This window comes from Trichechus manatus, unplaced genomic scaffold (assembly GCF_000243295.1).
Source record: "Trichechus manatus latirostris isolate Lorelei unplaced genomic scaffold, TriManLat1.0 scaffold00061, whole genome shotgun sequence".
NCBI classification, from domain to species: domain Eukaryota; kingdom Metazoa; phylum Chordata; class Mammalia; order Sirenia; family Trichechidae; genus Trichechus; species Trichechus manatus.
The window spans coordinates 13,886,872-13,905,663 of record NW_004443997.1 but is presented as its reverse complement, the minus strand read 5'-3'; the positions used below and the strand labels follow the sequence as shown (position 1 = coordinate 13,905,663).

The 18,792-nt window shown below is 47.5% G+C and overlaps 1 protein-coding gene across 1 annotated transcript in view; it reads left to right on the top strand.

Annotated features, from left to right (window-relative positions):
- Nucleotides 1-18,792, top strand: part of CUX2 (cut like homeobox 2) — a 163,068-nt gene that overhangs the window by 43,392 nt on the left and 100,884 nt on the right. The window contains exons 3-4 of the mRNA XM_023733662.1: nt 12,795-12,905; nt 16,597-16,644. Of these exons, the coding sequence (XP_023589430.1) occupies nt 12,795-12,905; nt 16,597-16,644 (159 nt within the window). The remainder of the gene's footprint in view (nt 1-12,794; nt 12,906-16,596; nt 16,645-18,792) is intronic.

Genomic DNA, 18,792 nt, shown 5'->3' with positions numbered 1-18,792 from the left:
CCCTCTCTCTCTCCCTCCCCACCCCTCTCTCTCCTCCTCTTTCTCTCTCTCCCTCTCTCTTCCTTCCTCTCTTTCTCTTTCTCTCTCTCTCTCTCCCTTCTTCTCCCTCCCTCTCTCTTTTTCTCTCTCATTTTCATTCTTTCCTTTCTGGATGTGGCTATGATTGCATATCAGGACCCTACACAGCCTGGTAGAAAATAAGACTGCACCCTGAACAGGAGGCAGCCAATTGGGTGCTGTTTGTTGAGGCGTTGGGGAGAAGCTAGGACAGGGGATTCTGTCCAGGAGTCCTCTGAGTAGGAGGCTCATGGGGACTTCTCAGGTGACACTGCCTGGGAAGCCCCCATTCAAGCCAGGCCCCCTTCCTGGAGGTGGCATTGCTCAGATAAATATCTTCCAACCCTAAAAAGACCAGCTGCAGTGTATGGGATGCAGCCAAACTGGGCTGGCATTAGGGGGGTTCTTGGGGGTTAAGAGCACCAGCAGAATTGAGGGCATTTAGTTCGACCTCTGACTCTCTCTTCTTCCTTATTACTCCTATGAAATAGTTTTCTTTAAAAATGTTTCTGTCGTCAAGTTTACAAACCAGATTCCACAGGGCATTCATTCCTCACATTTGTTTAGGAAAAAAGTGCACCTACAAGTTTCTTCTGATCCTTCTAGTAACCCCTGGAGGTATCTTTGCCTTCATCCGACTGATGAAGCAGTGGGGCACCGGGAGGTCAGGCACTTGCTAGACTCAATGGCAGAGTCAACAGCAAGTCAGTGGGCAGGCTAGGGTAGGGCCCATGGACTCCTGGCATGGCTGGCTTGTGACCATGCCCAGTAGCCCCCCATTTTAGGGCCTTCTCTCCCAGTCTTGGCTTTCAACGTCACCTGGCTGGTCCTCCTAGTTGGTGAGAGGCCTCAATTCTTTCCCAGCGGGTCCCTAGAACCTGTCACCTGCTCTCCTGCCTGCTGCCCCCATTCATCCTCACCCAGTCGACTCTGTAGCAGCAGTTGGTACTTCGGCTCTCCCGGCCCCCGGGCTAGTTCTCCTGCTGGGTGGCTTCCCATAAAAAACCAGGTGTTGTCAAGTCGATTCTGACTCTTGAATACTCCATGCGTGTCAGAGTAGAACTGGGCTCCACAGAGTTTTCAATGGCTGATTTTCCGGAAGTAGATCAGCAGGGCTTTCTTCTAAGGTGTCTCTGGGTGGACTCAAACCTCCAACCTTTCAGTTAGCAACCAAGTGCTACACCATTTGCACTACCCAGGGACTCCGGGGCTTCCCATAGCTGCCTAGAAGCGTGGGACCCTCCTCTGCTCAGCTGTTCCTTCTAGCTCCCAGTCACTTCTTGCCTTGGCCTCACAGTCCTCCAACCCCATCGCCCACAAGTCCCTGACATGCATCCAGGCAGTTGGCCATGCCCAGCCCAGCCTAGGTTTTCCAGCCTCCACGCCTTTGCCCACTGGTCTTGTCCCCTCGAATGCCTTCACTCAGAAGCCTGTGCCCATGTTCTGCTGACACTTCCCTTAGGACAAGGCCTGGGCGTTGGTGTGGCTGTTGTCTCCCCGACTGAGCCGCCGGGGGCTCTCCGAACCCTGCCGAGCACATAGTTGTTGTTAGTTGCCATGGTGTCAGCCACGGGCTCATGGTGACCCCACGCACAACAGAACTAAACGCCGCCCGGTCCTGCGCCATCCCCAAGCAGTTACTGATTGGACCATTGTGATCCGTACGGTTTTTACGGGGTGATTTTTGGAAACCTGTTCCGCATCATAGCAACACGCAAGCCTCCACTGACAGATGGGTCGTGGCTGCACATGAGGCACATTGGCCAGGAATCAAACCCAGGTCTCCCACATGGAAGGCAAGAATTCTGCCCCTGAACTCCTGCTGCCCCCAATGCTTTCTTACCCATCTGAACTGTGCGCCTATCTCCTCAGCCCCGTGTGCCGGTGAACTTTTCTGTTATTGTGGTAAGATATACACAACATAAAATTTGGCATTTTAACTATTTTCAAGTGTATAATCCAGTAGCCTTAATCACACTCACGGTGTTGTACAGCCATCAGCACTGTTTATTTCCAAAACGTTTCCATCACCCCAAACAAACCCCATACCCATTAAGCAGTTCCTCCTCGCTTCCCCTTCCCCACAGCCCCTGGAAACCTCTAATCCACTTTCTGTCTCTGTGCATTTGCCCGTTCCAGATGTTTCCTGTAAGTACCAGTAAAGTTTTCTGTAGCCTCCTGACATTCCCACAGGCCTTCTTCCCCTCCCCCCACATCCTTCATCCTCACACCTCAAAAAGCACTTCGTGTGTATTAACTTGAATCTTCCTCAGTCACAACTCTATGAAGTAGGTATAATTATTACCCCACTTTACAGCTGAGGAAATGGAGGCACAGAGAGGTTAAGTAACTTGCCTATGGTCACACAGCTAGACACTGGCAAAGCCAGAATTTGAACCCACAGTCTGTGTACTCCACTCTCTAGCAGCTCTTCATGTGTGAGACATTAAATTAGGCCTTTTCCCTGCATTATTATATCTCAGTTAATCCTGAACACAACACAAAAAGATCTGTAGTGTCTTCATTTCCATTTAACAGATCAGGAAACTGAGGTCTGAATGACTTCTAGAAAGATGTTGAAAGTGGCACAAACTTCAGAGATGGCACAGTGCTTTGGAAGAAGGGGGAGCAGTGTTCACAGCCCAGCTTTGCAGCTTTGCTCCTGCCTGACTGTGTGATCTTGACCCAGCGCCATGACCTCTTTGAGCCTTGTTTCCCCACCTGCAAAAGTGGGGAGGAGCACCGACCTCCCAGAAGATGAGCTGAGCCAAGGACCCAGTCCACAGTAGGCACTCAGTTCCTGTCATGTGATGAGTAACCACCACTGTGGCCCCTAGCAAGTGCCTGGCACATAGTCAGTTCTGAGTCAACACTTGATGAACGAGTTTTGACATCGGAGCGTGAAGAAGTATGGAGAGGAGCTGCCTGATCCAGCTTACCCAGCTGGCCCAGATGCACTAGCCCTGCAGAGGGGGGCAAGAGGGGTCCCAGCCCCTCACCTGGCACCTGCCCGAAGCAGGCCTGCTTCGTTTTCCCTGTGCCCATGAGGTTTTAAGTTCTGAGAACTCCAAAATATATGGCAGCAATCAAGGGCAGGAGGAAGTGATCAGATGTGATTCCTGGTTTGCAGAGCTTGTGGCGAGATAATTAGGCTTTTGATTGGCATCCTGTTTCAAGGACAGCCACCTCCAGTTCCCGCCTGCAGCAGAAGCAGTCTTGTTTTCCTGCGTGATGCTTCCAGGGAACCTTAAGGGGGTTACTCCTGGGGGAAGCACCTGCTGAGGGGGCTCCAGGGTTGGCAGCCCATCTTTCATTTATTCATTTGTTGATACATTCATTCAACAAATATTGAGCACCTACTGTGTGCCAGGCACTGGGGATATAGCATTGACCCAGACAGACAAAGACTCTGCTTTTTTGTGGAGCTGCCATTGGGGTCGGGGGAGATGGCAGTAAACAAATAGAAAAGTAATTATGAAAATGTGTCAGATGACAACAAGTACTATGGAGAGAAATAAGCAGAGAGAGGGACGAGTGAGGGAGAGAGGAGGTGTTTGCTATTTTAAACGGGTTGGTGGGACAGGCTTCTGTGAGAAGATGATGTTAGAGTAGAGCCTGGAGGAAGCTAGGAAGAGAGCCATCTGGATCCTGAGAAAACAGCATTTCAGGGAGTGAGAACAGCCGTGCAAAGGCCCTGAGGCAGCAACGTGCTTGGTGTCGTCAGCTGTCAGCAAAGAGCCACCATGTGGCTTCACCATGCAGAGGAGGGCGTAGAAAGAGGTGAGGCCAGAGAGGTAAGCGATGGGACAAATCAAACGGGCCTTGAGGTCAAGGTGCGCACTTTAGCCTTGACGCTGAGTGAGGTGGGAGCCACGGAAGGCTTTTGAGTAGAGGTGGGACAGGATCTGGCTTAGGTTTAACAGGATCCCTCTGGCTGCTGGGTAGGGAAGGGACTGTAGAGAGGCCCAGGGAAGAGGCCCCCACAGTTGTCCAGGCAAGCGATGACCGTGGCTTGGCCCAGGGTGGGAGCAGTAAAGAGGGTGAGAAATTGCTGGATCAAGCCAACAGGACTTGCTGATGAGAGCTGTGTCCCCACCGCCAGCCTGGGCCTCAGCTTGATGCTCAGGACAGGGAAGGCTGCTTCCCCCTTCGGGCCTTAGGATTGGATACGGCCCCCTCCCAAGCACCAGCCTTGGCCACAGAGCATCAGCCCTTCCCAGGCTTCTCCTGTAGCCTAGACCCCTGCCAGCACCCCGAGAAGTAGGTGATGCCTTTACTCCATTTCATAGCATGTCAGAGGTACAATCAAATATTACCCCCTTTGGCCCCCACACTAAGATTCCCTCTAAGGGCCAAGACCCCAGCTTCTGCATCTAGATATTTAGAGGCAGAAAGGAAAATGGAACATTGTTTAGAATCTGACATCATCTCCAAAACCAACTGCTGTCGAGTTGACTCTGACTCATGGCGACCCCATATGTGTCAGAGTAGAATTGTGCTCCATGAAGTTTTCAGTGGATGATTTTTTTGGAATTAGATTGCCAGACCTTTCTTTCAAGGCACCTCTGGGTGGACTCAAACCTCCAACCTTTTGGTTAGTAGCTGAGCACATTAACTGTTCGCGCCCCCCAGCTACCTCTCTCTGCAGGTACCAGGTGGAAAATGGTATTTGCATTACAGGACCATTAATTTGCTCCATCTGCAAGTGTTTCTAGAGAAGGCATTGCCCACCAAGCACTGTTGGGGGAGTTCAGTGAACTTGTGGGCCACTTAGTGTGGGCTACTACACAGTAAACCCCCTATAGGGAAGTTGTCGTTATGTGGTTGTTATCACTGCGCTGAGAGCATGCTTAGAAGTTGCTGGCAGCCGCTCGACACATACCCAGGCCTTGAGGTTTGGCGCTGTTCCCTTCTGATGGACTCTGATCCGAGTATGAGCTGTCAGTCACTCTGCCCAGCTGATGGAATGCAGTAAGCAAGGAGGCTTCCATTCCTTGGCTTGGCTGACTATAAATGGTTTTTTGTAGGCATACCCTTGCCCAGGCCTCGGATAATTGGCCCAATACATCTTTGGCATCTGAAATTTACATATGGTGCAGGAAGTGATGGATGGCCCTGATAACCTGGGCTGCCTCTCAGCTGCGGCTCAGTTCTCCATCTCTGCAGGCTGTGCAGCCATCCATCTTGTCTTGTCTCCTTGCTCATAGCAGGCCATCATGTGCCCTCCCATCCCAGGTCATCCCCCAGCCCCTGCTCTCTGAGACCCCTCCAAAGGCGACACTCTCACCACGCGCCACTGGAGACAGAGCAAGTATATTTGCTCTGAGCATCCCCTGAGACCGTCCCCTTGGTGTCTACCTGGGGCTCTGATGGCAAAGCCCTGAAGAGCTCTAGGGTGCAGAATGGGCCCCACTTTGCTTCTACCACAGGGGACCTCTCATCTTATCTCTTTTCATCCCTCAGAAATGATAGACACCCCATCTCTGCTTACATCTACTAACAGTCATTCATTCTACAAATATTTATTGAGTGCCTAAAAAAACCCACTGCCATCGAGCCAATTCCGACTCACAGCCTACCATGTACTAATGAGGCACTGATGGTTCACTGGTAGAATTCTCGTTTTCCACGCAGGAGACCCGGGTTTATTTCCCAGCCAGTACACTTCACGTGCAGCCACTACCCGTCTGTCAGTGGAGGCTTGCATGTTGCTATGATGCTGAACAGGTTTCAGAGGAGCTACCAGACTAGGATGGACTAGGAAGAAAAGCATGGTGGTCTACTTCTGAAAATCAGCCAGTGAAAATCCTGATCATGGGGATGGCACAGGACTCGGCGGGATTTTGTTCCTTTGTGCATGAGGTCACCATGAGTCAGGGGCCAACTCGACAGCAGCTAACAGCAACAACATTATGTGTCAGGAACGCTTCTAGACACTGGAGATAGAATAGGGAGTGGGAAAGACCAAAATCTCTGCCTTGCCCTCATGGAGCTTTTTTCCAGTAAATAAAATAAGGAAAGTATATAGTATGCTTGATAGTGACGCATGTTAAGGGGAAGAAAACTAAAGATAGGAACAGAAAGGCCTGTTAGAGGCTGTTGTAGTAATCCCATTCCCTCTACCTGGAATGCCTGCCTTCTTTATCTAACAAATGGATGTTCCCACCTTGGTGCCTCTTTTTCTCAGTCACAGTAAGTCACCTTGCTCTCTGTGTCCCCACTGCATTTTATCCATACCTCTCATATTGTCCTCAGACACACAGTTAGAACTGATCTGTCTCCTTCACTGCACTGTGAACTCCTCAAGGATAGGGACTGCGTCTGATTGGTTTCTATATACCAGTGCCTAGAACTGTGCCTGTCGCAGAATTGGGGACTTAGTAGTTATTTGGATGGCTGATGAGATGGGGATGGATGGATGGTTACTTGGATGGATGGATGGACAGACGGACGGACGATAGATGGATGACTGGTTGAGTGACTAGATAGATGGATGTTGGATGATCAGTTTGATGGATGGTTGGTTGATTGGTTGGCTGGTTGGTTAGTTGGTTGGTTGGTTGGATGGATGGATGGGTGGATAATTGGATGAATGGGTAAATGGTTGGTTGGTTGGGTGATTTGGATGGATGGATGTTGGATAAAGAGCTTCCAGCCTAGGTAACACCTTAGTAGGTACTGGCAGTACCTGCCCAAGTTGGGGACCACACAGTGATGTAATCAGAAGAGGTAAGTAAAACTCTACCTCTGCCTCACCCCATCAGTTTCTATACCCATCCAATGTTAACACAGGAGACGTTTAGGGTTTCACTTTACTCCAAACCTGCACTGGATGTGATATCTCAACACGATGACCTTTGCCCCCTTTTACCAGAATTATTTATGCCCCTAGCTTGTCTGCTTTGGTTTCTGTGATTTTTGAGATCCAGACTGTGTCTGGATTCATCATTGCCATTCCCTTCATCTAATGCCTAGCACATCAGAGACCATGGGTGGATGGATGGATGGTTATCTGAGATTGTATCTCCCTGCAATAAGGAGAAAGCAGAGCTCTGTGTTTGTGTTGGGGGGTGTTGGTGGCTGTATTAGAACTTGGAATCACTGTTCATCTGGTTTTCTAGACCTGGACCTGACCCTCAACTGTCACTTCATCCACATAATGTACAACATGAAGTGCTTAGCACAAGGCCTAGCACGTAATAGGCACTCAGTAAATGTTGATGTTGTTAGTTGCCATCAAGTCGATTCTGACTCACGGCAACCCCATGTGTGAAGAGTAGAACTTCTCCATAGGATTTTCAAGGCCGTGACCTTTCAGAAGCAGATGGCCAGGCCTGTCTTCCAAGGAGCCTCTGGGTGGTTCAAACCGCCAACCTTTTGGCTAATAGTTGAGTGCTTAACCATTTGTGCTGCTGTGTTTTCTATAAGGAACTTACGTATAAGATGTCATTTGAAGAAAAGGTTCTAGGGCTTTAAAAAATGAAATCTGGTTGCAAGTATCAGAAAGGGTAAACGGGCACAAAGGAGAAGCCCAGAGTTGAGTGGGGCGGGTGGATCCAGGAAGGCTTCCTGAAGGAGGGGACATTTACGCTGAGACACAAAGGATGAGTAAGATCAGCTGCAAAGACAGAATGAGGTTGTCCAGGCTGAGGGAACAGAGTTTGTGGAGGCCTGGAGTTGGGAACCCTGGTGCATTTGGATTCCTGCAAGGAATTTTGTCTGACTGGGAATGAAACAGGAGCAGGGAAGATGGTGGAAGTGCGGAGTTGGTTTTAGGGCAGTGGAGAGCCATAGGCGAGAGGTATGCTGAGGAAGGCTTTTTCCTTCACAAAAATTGCTTCATGCCCAAGGTCCTCTTTTCCTTAGCCCCTGCCCCTGAACAATTACTGCATTCTTTTCAGAAGCTGTCTTCTCGGAGTTGGTATTAGACGGAGATAGCTGAGTTGGGGAAACTCTGGTGGCATAGTGGTTAAGCGTTCGGCTGTTAACCAAAAGGTCGGCAGTTGGAATCCACCAGGCAGGCACTCCTTGGAAGTCCTATAGGGCAGTTCTACTCTGTCCTATAGGGTCACTATGAGTTGGAATCGACTCAACGGCAATGGGTTTGGGTTTTTTTTGTGTCTGAGTTGGGGCGTTTTTTGGAGCTGAAAAGAGAGCAGGCACATGCTGGGGGGAGCTTGCAAGCTCACATTGTGTCTCATGTGTGTTCTTCCCCCATAAGAACACAACACCTAGCTCAGAACTCTGTACGTAGTTTCTATGGTGCTAGGGTCATAATAATGGCTACCCTTGGGGGTGCTGTCTGGGGTGCTGGAATGTTCTATATCTTGATCTAGGTGGTGGTTGCACAGGTGTAAAAATTCATTGAGCTTAAAATTGAACTTAAAGCTTTGCATATCTCAGTCAAACAGGGACAGAAAGAAGTTGATTTAAAGAGAAATATTAAGTGAATATGTGAAATATCGATATGGAACATTTCTGCAGACAGACATGTGTGGTTGAAGTTCGAGCAGTGATGGACTGGACACTCTTGAAGGCTCCTGGCTCAAACGATCCAAGATTCTGAGACTCTGAGTGCCCTGGAGGTCTAAGTCCCAGGACTGCCCCCATACTGATGTTAGGATGAGGGGCACTTGCTGGGCAACGGGCACTTCCCGTGGGTGAGCAGTGAGGGGTGCAGCTCCTGCCACGAGTGCCCCTTCCTCCCGGCCCCAGCTTCTTCCTGTGGCACCCTGGTCCCGGTACAGCTCCATCCCAGCCTCCTTTCTCTGCGGGCTCTGGCCTGAGCCTCAGCTGCATATATCATCTGCTTCAAGCTCATTAAAATTATTTCTTTTTAGTTGCAAATGGGCTGTTTATGATGATCATTATTTGAATGGCCTGCGCTGGGCTCCGGGCTGTCTGTCTGCTGCTGATGGCTGGTTAATCAGATTCAGATGAGTCTCCTCCTGGCCTGGGCCAGGCCCAAAGTCTGGGACTGTGTTAATCATGGCTCCCCTGGGGCTGGGGGCTGGGGGGGTTCGGGTGGGAGAGGAGCTCAATTTCTGCTTGGTTATCAAAGGAGAGGCTCTCCTAGCTGTGTGTTTGTTGTGGTTTGGACTCTGATTTCTAAAATTTCAAACCAGTGCTAGTTTATGTCTATGACAGTTTTCTGTGTTCCTTCAAAATAACTACGGTGCCATGAGATTTTTCATTGCACGAAATGTGTTTGTTTTAAAAGCCCGCTGTTGATTCTGTAGCTGGTCCTCCTGCTTTGTTGATGTTCAAATATCCTTTCTTTTAGGGTGAGACGGAGTGGTTTCTCAAGTTTCTTTCCTTGAGAAAATAAAACTTGGCAATAATTTGCTGGTCCCAAATTTTTTAAATTTATTTACTTATTTGGAGATTTTTACCAACCTGAGAAGTCCACACCTCTGAGCAGGTGCTGTGCTTGACACTTTTACATATCATGTAAGACAGTTTCCCTGAACACCCCCAGCCAATGGGGAAGTGGGGCAGAAGCCAGTTAAAATGCAGGGCATTAAAAATTTGCCTTTCTAATCCACCAAGGACATAAACCACACCTGAATTATCAGAATTGACTGTAATTTATTTCTTATCCACAGCTTGAATCATCTTATGGACCCATTAATGTGTTACATGAGATGATGTGTGTAAGGTGTTTAGCATAGTGCCTGGAATATGGTAAGCACTTGATAAAGGCTAGTTATAATTACTTTTTTCATGATTTTTTATCATGATAAATATATATGTAACAAAATATAATTATTACTATTTCAACTTCGACTACTATTACTGCCTCTACTACTAGTGGTAGCAATAGTAGTATGTTTACCATATACTGTATTTTTTTCAAATAACGTGTCCACACATATAATGCATGGCATAGAGCACTTACGAAAATAGCACAGGGGGTTGCATGATTGGCAAAAAACGTATAATGCGTGCGTTATTTGCATAAAAGTATGGTAAATTTGATGAGAATTCAAGCTTGAAGCATAAGCACAGATTTAGGCAAAGCTGAGATGAGAAAAACATGAACACCAGTGACGTCACCTGTTCCTGTGGGCTGAGCAGGAAAGACGTGCTGGACACCAAGAGCTGGGCTTGTGGTGGGGTCAAGGCCTTCCTTGCCTTGCCTCTGCTCCATCTGCATTGTGGGTGCAGCAAACATCTGCCTTTCAGATTTGCACCCCCCAGCAGCCTGGGAGGTTCGAGTGCCAGGAGCCTGGCCAGTCGCAAGGTGTAATTGTCTGATCGCTGGGACAGCACGCCAGGCAGTTGGAATGATGCCCGTCTGAGCTTTCCTCTCCAAGCCTGAATCTGATGTTTTAAATGAGGAGTCAGAGTCCAGCCTCCACTAGGCATATTGGTTGCTGGTGTGTGGAGAGGTACAGTGTCCCAGAGACAAGAATATAATGTCAGATACATGGTGATCCAAACATGAATGATGTCAACCCAAGTCCAAGTCCTGTCTGTCCTGCAGAAATGTAAAAATCACATCCTTGTCATCAAGATAGATGAGAAACACCGGGAGCACTCTGCTATAACTCAGTTGACCACGGCACTCTAGTTCCTTCTTTCCTGCCATGTGAGGTTCTGTCCACCTGGCTGCCTCAACTGACTGGTTCTTCTCTACCTTTGATCACATCTAATGCTGCAAACACAGATCTCTCCCTCCTCCCCAGTCACTCAGTATTTAGTTGTGGTCGATTGTGGTTTCTTTATTGAAAACTGTGATGATTTTTTAAATGATGATAAAGCAGAAGTTTCACTTTTTTCTTCTGTCAACTTGGCGACCTGTCAGAAACGCTTTCTCTCTTCTCCTCTCTCACGGCACTTGTATCTCACGTAGCTCAAAATTCCATGGAGAGTTTGGACTGGGGAGTTTGCCTCCAAGTCCATGTACCATGGGTAGTGCAAACGATTTGCTCTTGGCTACTAACCGGAAGGTTAGCAGTTCGAACCCACCCAAAGATGCCTCGGAGGAAAGGACTGGCGATCTACTTCCGTTAAGATTACCACCAAGAAAACCCTATGGAGCTCAATTCTGCTGTGTAACACGTGCAGTCACCATAAGTCAGAACCGACTCATCAGCAACTAGTTTAACAGATCTGTGTACCCTGCGCTCAGCATAGAATTTATTTCAGCACCTTGGAGAGCAGCACAGTCAGCTTCCTTTGCCCCTTCTCTATTTTAATAGTTATGTTTACGCCTCCACCTTCTTCCCTCTGATCTCACTAGTCTCCAATCCCTCCGTGATTTCTCCAAAAGCCTCCATAGGCTAGAGGCACTTGTCCCAGGTTTAGGGTAGACACTGCAGCTGTCAGTTGGTATGAGGTTTATGGTGCTATGGTGAACTGCTACTGAGCAGATTTACCGACTCTCAGACATGATATAAGACAATTACCAAGCATTTTGCCTCTTAGAGGGAAAAGCATTTACAGCGGGTTAATAGTACTTTTATTTCATTATCTAATGGTAAAAGTGTTTCATTGTGTGTGCGAGATGAATGTGTATTAGCAGTGACAAATGGGGTCTTTCGACACGGTGCTGGGCCTCATCATACATATGTTAGATTAAAGAGTTCACCCTAGAAATGCACTCCCGCATCTGCATGTGTGTTTTTAATAAATCTGATTGCAAAAATTTATTGCATCACCGGATTTAGGAAATTATGGAGCTTGATTGCCACAAATATAGTCGGGTAATATATACAGAAATGTTCCTCGAGTTATGGTCCAGAAAAAAAGCCCATCTCGGGATAGTGCTAGAAAGCAGCAGACCACATAAACAGAGCATATCTTGAATTATGCAGATAAAATCCATGACAACTAGTGTGAATTGTGCCCTCCTTGTAAAAGTGCCTCAGTTAAAATGAAGAAAGCCACGAGAAGGGTGATCAAATATACATGTACAACCAGCAGACGTTGTCTGTGACGTGTGTGAGTTGCAGCATCCCCCTTCCATCCCTCGCTCTCTTTTCCCCCTCGCTGGTACATCCTGTAAAAACCTGGTCTGACGCCTTCATTGCACACAGGCAGGCAAGGCGCCTTCCAATCCATTTCTTCTGAATCCAGGAGTCTTCAAAGAAACATTTCTTATACTTGAAGTGAACCTTAAATGATTTACTGCAGGATACACAAAAGGTCAGCCTGCTTCTTATTGGCACCTTCATTTTCCCAAAATCTACTGAAATTAAAAAGCCATCTATATCTTAAAAGGCGTATTTATGAACCCTTAAGTGTAAGTAACTCATAGTTGGAACGGTTCCCACCTCTGATATATGAAAGCTGTCGGCAGCACTTTCTTACACTATAATATGCCCATACAATATGCCGCACTTTACTATTTTGACATGGTTTGGAGATGTTTTCTACAGTTACTGACAAGCTTATGCCATTACTCCTTTTGGAAATTTAAGAGGTGGGGCAGGGAGTTAGGGAAGAAATGAAAAAAAAGCAACTCTACCCAACTTTATGGGAGATTATTGATCTGGCCCGACTTCCAACGAGCAAAAAAGCTGTCCTGGATTTTTTCAGTTGCATCCCTAGTTTCGTAAATTATTCATTTGTGCCAGGAGTCAATATCCTGTCTTTGCTCAGCTTTGTAAGTTAAGAAACCTTGTTCAGAATGCTGTTTTGTACAATAATTAAAAAGGAAAAGGAGGGAAAAAAATCTTTTTCTTTTCTCTCTCTCTCTCTTTTTTTTTTTTTTTTTTTTTTTATTTTTCCAGAAGGAGCTTAATTCCGTCGCTTCTGAGCTGTCTGCACGGCAGGAGGAGAGTGAACATTCTCATAAACATTTAATTGAACTCCGCCGGGAATTTAAGAAAAATGTACCTGAGGTACAGTATATTTGCTGTTACAGAATTAACTCAGTAGGAATGCAGATTTTTCCCTGTTCAAACTATATTTTGAAAACTGTAGACATAAGTGACTTACAAGAAAAGAAGCTAATTAGGTACAAAGAAGAATCACAGCCCCCAACCTTCGGTGATTCTTGGGGTAGCAGTGCTCAGCAGTGCTGTATGAAGTCAGAGCGGGACACTTCACCATTAAAGCAGTTGTTTTTGAGGGTTCTATAAAGCATCCATTTCCCCTACATTCATCTCTAAATCAAATGCTTGGCCTTGACGGAAGAAGCGATTTGTCCAGAGTTCTTGATTTTATTTTGCTTTTCCGTTGGCGTCTGTGAGATGGTGGCTATAGACTTTCTCCCCTCTCTTCCAGCCTTCCCTCACTTACCCACCATCTCTGAAACTCTTGCCTCCTGCCCCCCACTCCCTTATGTGTGCCTCAGCCCCTGTTTTTTCTTTCCCTTGCAACTCTAGCCACCAGCTTTGTCTTTCCCTGCTGCCATGGGGGTGGTCCACAGAGTCTCCAGCTCCCCACAATGTAAGGGACCCCCCCAGGGAAAGAAACTAGAAGGGACATGTATCTGTTCTTTACAGGGTGAATGTGTGAATTCCATTCCCTCCTCCATTAGGCCCCCTGTAGCTTCTCAGATTTAAAAAGTAGTGGTAGTAAACACAAAAAGGAAAAATAAAGCCCTCGGACTCCATATAACTTCAGCAGGGATATGGCCTTTATGGAAAACATCCGTGATCACGGTCTCCGAGCCCACTCTACCCCAAAGCCGGCTGTGTTTCCCTAGGGTCAGCAGAGGGTTAACGTTTGAGCTCTCTGTCCTTACCTGCTCAGGTGCCCTGGAGTCTGGCATTCGGGAGGTCAGTGTCAGAACAGGTAAATTCATTCCACAAGTTACACTCTGTCTGCCAGAACCACCCAGCTCCTGTTGCTGTCTTGCTGGTAGAGGAGGGGGCCATGGAAAGATGGAGAAGAGGCAGACCTAGCCAGGATTCCAGGCACAAGAGCACAGGAGGCATTGAGTCTCTTAGCTGTGAAATCTTCTTATGCCAAGTCATAAATACCGTTAGTTCTTCAAGGCAGGAGAGGGGTGGGATCTAGCTAAAACTTGTCCTCCGCAGAGCAAGTCTAGAAAGAACCAGGTTTCAGGGCTTAGGAGGGCACGCTTGGAGAAGAGGGTTGGATCAGATCTGAGAGTGTGTCCCACGTCACAGCTTCAGAAAAATCAGTCAAGTCTTTGGTTTGACTTTAGAGCCAAGAGGGCGGACATTAGGCTGAGCATCTCTCCTTTCCCCTCGGAAAAGATCACAGCTTGGTCTTTAAGTGGACTTCCCTCAAAAGCATGGGTACCAGCAGCTCTGCCTCTGACTCTGCAGCCTCTGGAAAGCACAGATGACATGACCCTTAGATCATGATGGGCCCACATGCCCCCCCCCACATCTGGTCAGGACAGATCCCCCTATCACTTCCTCCTTCCCTCAGTGCAGCGGACTTTCCCCCCAGGCCACATGGGAGCCCCCAGGTGATGGGGGAAATTCAGGCCAGCTTTTCAGCCTCTGAGTTCAGCTTACATAATTTTAATACCACATAATTATGCAATTATGTAATTAGGAATAAGTTTCCATTCCTGTTATAGTTGTGCCTCTGAAAATTTTCGTTTTTGGAACTAGACTCTTGATGGGGAGAGTCACAGCTTTACTTAAGAACATCATCTGGCTGGTGCCCCACTCACCTCCTGCTCGTGACTTTGCTCAGCTTCTCCAGGGGTTAAGCAGACAGGGCACTGGGCATCTAGGAAGATCAGCATTGACCCCAAGTCCCTGCAGCCACCCTGTGAACCTCGGGTTTGAATCCCCTACATTCCCTTGAGTGTGGGGTTGTAAGAAGACCCTGTCAGCAGAATCTGGTCACCTGATTTCAAATGCTACCTGTCCCACTCTCTTGCTCTGTGACCTCAGGCAAGCCACCCCCTCTGTGGGCCTCAACCTCCCTTTCTGTAAATTCAGGGGTCTGAACTAGATGGTTTGCAAGGCCCATTCCAGCATTCACGTTTTCTGAACCTATCTTGAGATTTCTTACTGACAAGTTTTATTTAGTCTGTAAAGTCTTGCAAACTTTACATTAAGTTGCCCAACATTTAACGTCTCAGATTTCACCAAAAAATTCAGATTTCTGGTGTCTTTTAATAGATGGGTGGGTCTTGCAACATGAAGGCTCCATGCCCGAGTGGCAGTAATCAGCTAGAGCTGAGTAGCTGCTGCCCCCTTTAGACAGCGCTGGTGTCCTCCCGAGATTTGCTATGGGACCTCCTAGCCCGCCTCCCCCATGTCCACTTCCTGCCCTGCCTCGGTGGACATTTGGGTTCACAACCTCTGACCTAGATTCTCATAAGTTTCTGCGCACCCATGGTTCCTTGTGATTAAATTTACTAGGGACGTGCACCCTCCCCACACCCTTCCGGAAGATCTCCATCACACATCAGTGTATCCATAGCTCTGAGAAGCCCTGCGGGACAGAGGTCAGTGAGGAGGGGCACTCAGGACCCGGAAGAGGGGTCTTCTCCTGAGGCAGAAGCAACACAGCCTATTTTCATTGTTAGAGATTTACTTCCTTAGCTGAACGGGTGTGTTCTACTGCCCATCCCTTCCTCTCCTGTTTCTCTCCATTGCCCCCTCCCATCTCACCCTCTCTAGCCCCTCTACTCCTCCTCCCACAGGGATTTCTTGGGGCCACTGTGACCAACAGTGGTTGGGTGAGTCAAAAGTGGATCTCAGAGGAAACTGGAGAGTTCAGTGCTTGGCTCTCAGGACCACTTGGCCCTAAAAGGCTTCCCCTCTTGCATGCTGGAGAAAAGAATGGCTGGAAGTCAACAAGGGGAGCCCTTGGGGCTCGGAACCTCAAGGTCATTTGTGAAAGGCAGGAAATTAGGATCTGGAAATAGGAGGCTCAGGGCTTCCATTCTGAAGCCAGCCCACTTCAATAGCATTCATCAAATGTTCAGGGAGCCCTTCCTCTAAGCCCTTCCACGGGGGTAACCCACGCCAAGTCCCCAGACACTGCATATTCGGGTGAGACAAGTACAGAAGTGACGGTTGCTGAAACACAGAATGCAGTCTTTGCTGGAGAGGTGGCAGCTGGGGGGTATCAGAGGTGACAACCAGCAGAAGGCAGCTCCTCCTGAGCAGGGCCTGAAGGATGGGAAGGTATTCTTGACTTAGCGGTGAGCATGGAGAATGGGGCTACCTCTCTAGCCACCGGTGGCAACTTCAAGCTAAACAGCCAGGATAGCTTTTTTTCCAGAGTGTTCCATGATGGACCACCAGTTCCACAAGATACTTTGCATAAAAGAGCATTCGCAATCAAATCCCTTTGGGAAACACCACTTCCTCTCTCCCTCTTCCAGAAACTCCCAATGTACATTAGCCTATTAAAGACTCTGAAAAAGTCCTTCAGAAAAGAACCCTCTTGGACTCGATATTTCTCAGTCTCGTTTGGCTAGGAACCCTTTTGTCTGTGTCTGTGCGTGTGTGAGGAACCCTTAGGAAATTCCATTGAGCACAGGTCCCTCAGGACGTGCTTGGGAAATGCTAATGCAGAGAACAGAGCAAGCAGGGGCCGTGGGGGTCTCCTACCTGGCACTTGTGAACTCTTCACTGATCTCTTTTTCAGGAAATCAGAGAGATGGTGGCTCCTGTATTAAAAAGCTTCCAAGCTGAGGTAAGACCCAAGGCCCACAACATGTCCCAGAAGTGTTCCCCAGCTCCCTCTCCCATCCTACCAGAGCTGCCAGAGGGAGCCAGCAGCTTCTGGAAGCTTGCTAGAATCTTCCTTGCCCCCGTTGCAAACTCTGCCCCATTTCCTCCAGATTAGTCAATATTGCTAATCTGTAAAAAAAAAAAAAAAAAAGTATTATCTTTTCTGTTGATGGAATTCCAGTGTCTCAAGAAATCTCCCTCCCCCTAGACTTTGCCCAGCCTTACACTGGCTCTGCTACTTGTAAGTTCTGTGACCTTAAGCAAACCACCTCACCTTCCAGACTTGGTTTCTCATGTTTAAAATCAGAGATTTCTACTGGGAGATCTTTGTTGTCCTTTGGCATTCTGCTCTGCTGTGATTCTGTAAGGCAGCCTTGCAGATAAGTACAAACAGTTACTAGCCCGCCCTGAAGTTCTTTTCTACCAGCCTATCCTTCTAAGTATAAAATCAGCATCATTTACATTCTTTACTGCCAACCCATCAGGCCCTAGTTCCTTGGCAGCAGCTGAGCTGTCCTCAGTAAATTGTTTCACTTGCCTTCCTGGAGCCCTGAGATGAGGTTTTGAACCTCCCCTATCTCTCCTCTTTGCTTGACTTTGTGACCAGGGTTTTGAGAATATCCACTTGTCCAGTTGGCGCAGAAGGCAGGCTAGGGCAGGTCAGGGTAGTAAAAGGGAGGGCCTTTTTAAAATGATCTGTCCTCGGGGGTGGGGGAGACACTTCTCTGTCTACTCCTGGACTCAGACAAGGGCCCTAGGAGGACTGGCCCTTCCATGGCTCACCAGTGGGAATGCGTTTTAAGTCTGTCATCCGCCAAGTGCCACATTACTTTAAATCTGTCTCTTTGGAACCACATAGCGCATAAGGCAGTATTAAAGTAAGCAATAACTGGATTTACACAAATGTAGCCGATTTCCATATTTTTCATCCCTTCATTTTATTATGGAGTTGACTGGTGTGCTTATTTATTTATAGGACTATCCAGTATTGATTCATTCAGTTGCGAGGTACCTGGGTTGGGGAGGGAGAAAAAAACAAAGAATACCAATAATGTTGGGGATGTGTTTTCAAGGCTTTGTGTTTTTAAAAAAGAAGTTCCCATCTGCCAACCCCTGATTCCATGAAGGACAGTCAGTACATAGCCCCTCTCAGGAGGCTGATCCCTTGGCTCAGCCCAAAGACAATCAGTGAGCTGTTTCATAGAGTGTTTCACTTTCTTGGCTGTTCCCTTTCTTGGGTTGGTGTGGGCAGAGCCTCTCTTAGCTTCTTGGAACCTCAGTTTCCTGATCTGTTAAATGGGCATAAAGACACTATAAATCTTTTTGTGTTCAGGATTAACTGAGATATAATGCAGAGAAAGGGCCTAATTTAATGTCTGGCTCATGGAGAGCTGCTAGAGAGTGGAGTACACAGACTCTGGGTCAACCTCGGTTTAAATCTCGGCTCTGCTAGAGACCAGCTGTGTGACCTTTAGCAAGTTAGTTAACCTCTCTGTGCCTCCGTTTCCTCAGCTGTAAAATGGAATAATAATTATACCTACTTCATAGGGTTATGATTGATGAAGAACAAAGTTAATGCAAATGAAGTGCTTCCAGTATTGCCTTGCACGTTAGAAGTCATGGATATTTTATTATGCCTACTATCAGTGATCTTGGATACAGTTTATTTGGTCTTATGCCTGGGTTGGAATCTGCCTCTTTCCTAACCAGCTGTTCGAGACTTTTTATCCAGAAGAAGGAGGCTTTATGTCCCTGTAGGACAGAATGGCTTATGTCACCTTTTCAGTAAAATAGTTAAATATAAGGTTAGACGACGATCAAAAGACCTGAGTGTAGCGTAGTGGAAAACACATGCGAATCGGACTCAAACAGACCTGGTTTGAATCTCAGCCCTGCTGCTTAAACTAGCTTTGTAGCCCAGGGGAAGTTACTTAACCTCTCTGAGCTTCCACTTTCCTCCTCTGTAAAATATGGCTAATGGTAAGGATTCCAAGAACTAACTAGCATGGAGGCAGTCGATACTGTGTCTGGCACACAGCTGGTGCTGAACAAATGTTGGAGGAGAGAAAGTCTTAGTGGTCCTGAAGAGGAAGAAAAAGCTGAATTCTTG